This window comes from Phaethon lepturus, unplaced genomic scaffold, assembly GCF_000687285.1.
Source record: "Phaethon lepturus isolate BGI_N335 unplaced genomic scaffold, ASM68728v1 scaffold34177, whole genome shotgun sequence".
Lineage (NCBI taxonomy): Eukaryota > Metazoa > Chordata > Aves > Phaethontiformes > Phaethontidae > Phaethon > Phaethon lepturus.
This window is the reverse complement of record NW_010550362.1, coordinates 1,687-2,112: the sequence shown is the minus strand read 5'-3', so window position 1 is coordinate 2,112 and position 426 is coordinate 1,687. Positions and strand designations below refer to the sequence as shown.

The 426-nt window shown below is 63.4% G+C and overlaps 1 protein-coding gene across 1 annotated transcript in view; it reads right to left on the bottom strand.

Moving 5' to 3' along the window:
* Nucleotides 1-56: 56 nt before the first annotated feature.
* Nucleotides 57-426, bottom strand: part of LOC104623450 (signal peptide, CUB and EGF-like domain-containing protein 3) — a 2,050-nt gene continuing 1,680 nt past the window's right edge. The window contains exon 5 of the mRNA XM_010290541.1: nucleotides 57-311. Coding sequence (XP_010288843.1) covers nucleotides 162-311 — 150 coding nt within the window. The 3' untranslated portion in view covers nucleotides 57-161. The remainder of the gene's footprint in view (nucleotides 312-426) is intronic.

Sequence of the window (426 nt, the reverse complement as noted above, 5' to 3'; positions counted from 1 at the left end):
CCCCCCCGGCCGGGGGCACGGCTCTGCGGGGAGCGGTGGAGAAATCGTGGGGGGACGTCTGCAGGGTGAGAGGTGGCGGTCCTGCCGGAGCCGAGCGGAGGAAGGAGAAAATCGGAAAGGAGAAGGAAGGGAGAAGAGGGTTTCCTTGGCTGCACAGGGGGCTATTTGTAAGGCCGGAGGAAGCTGGAGACTTTGGAGCGGAGGAGTTTGATGAAGGAGCGAGGCAGCATCTCCTTGTGCTTCTCCGTGTACTTGAAGTAGTTCTGGGGGTGTGCCAGCACGTCGAAGAAAGCTTTGATGAGCTTCTTGTCCTGCGGGGAAGCCAAGCCGGAGGGGGGGTCACCATCCCACCCCCTGCAGCAGCTCTGAACCGAAGCCACGAGTGCCGGGGGGGGATGGGGGCACCCCCGAAGGGAAGGCTGACCC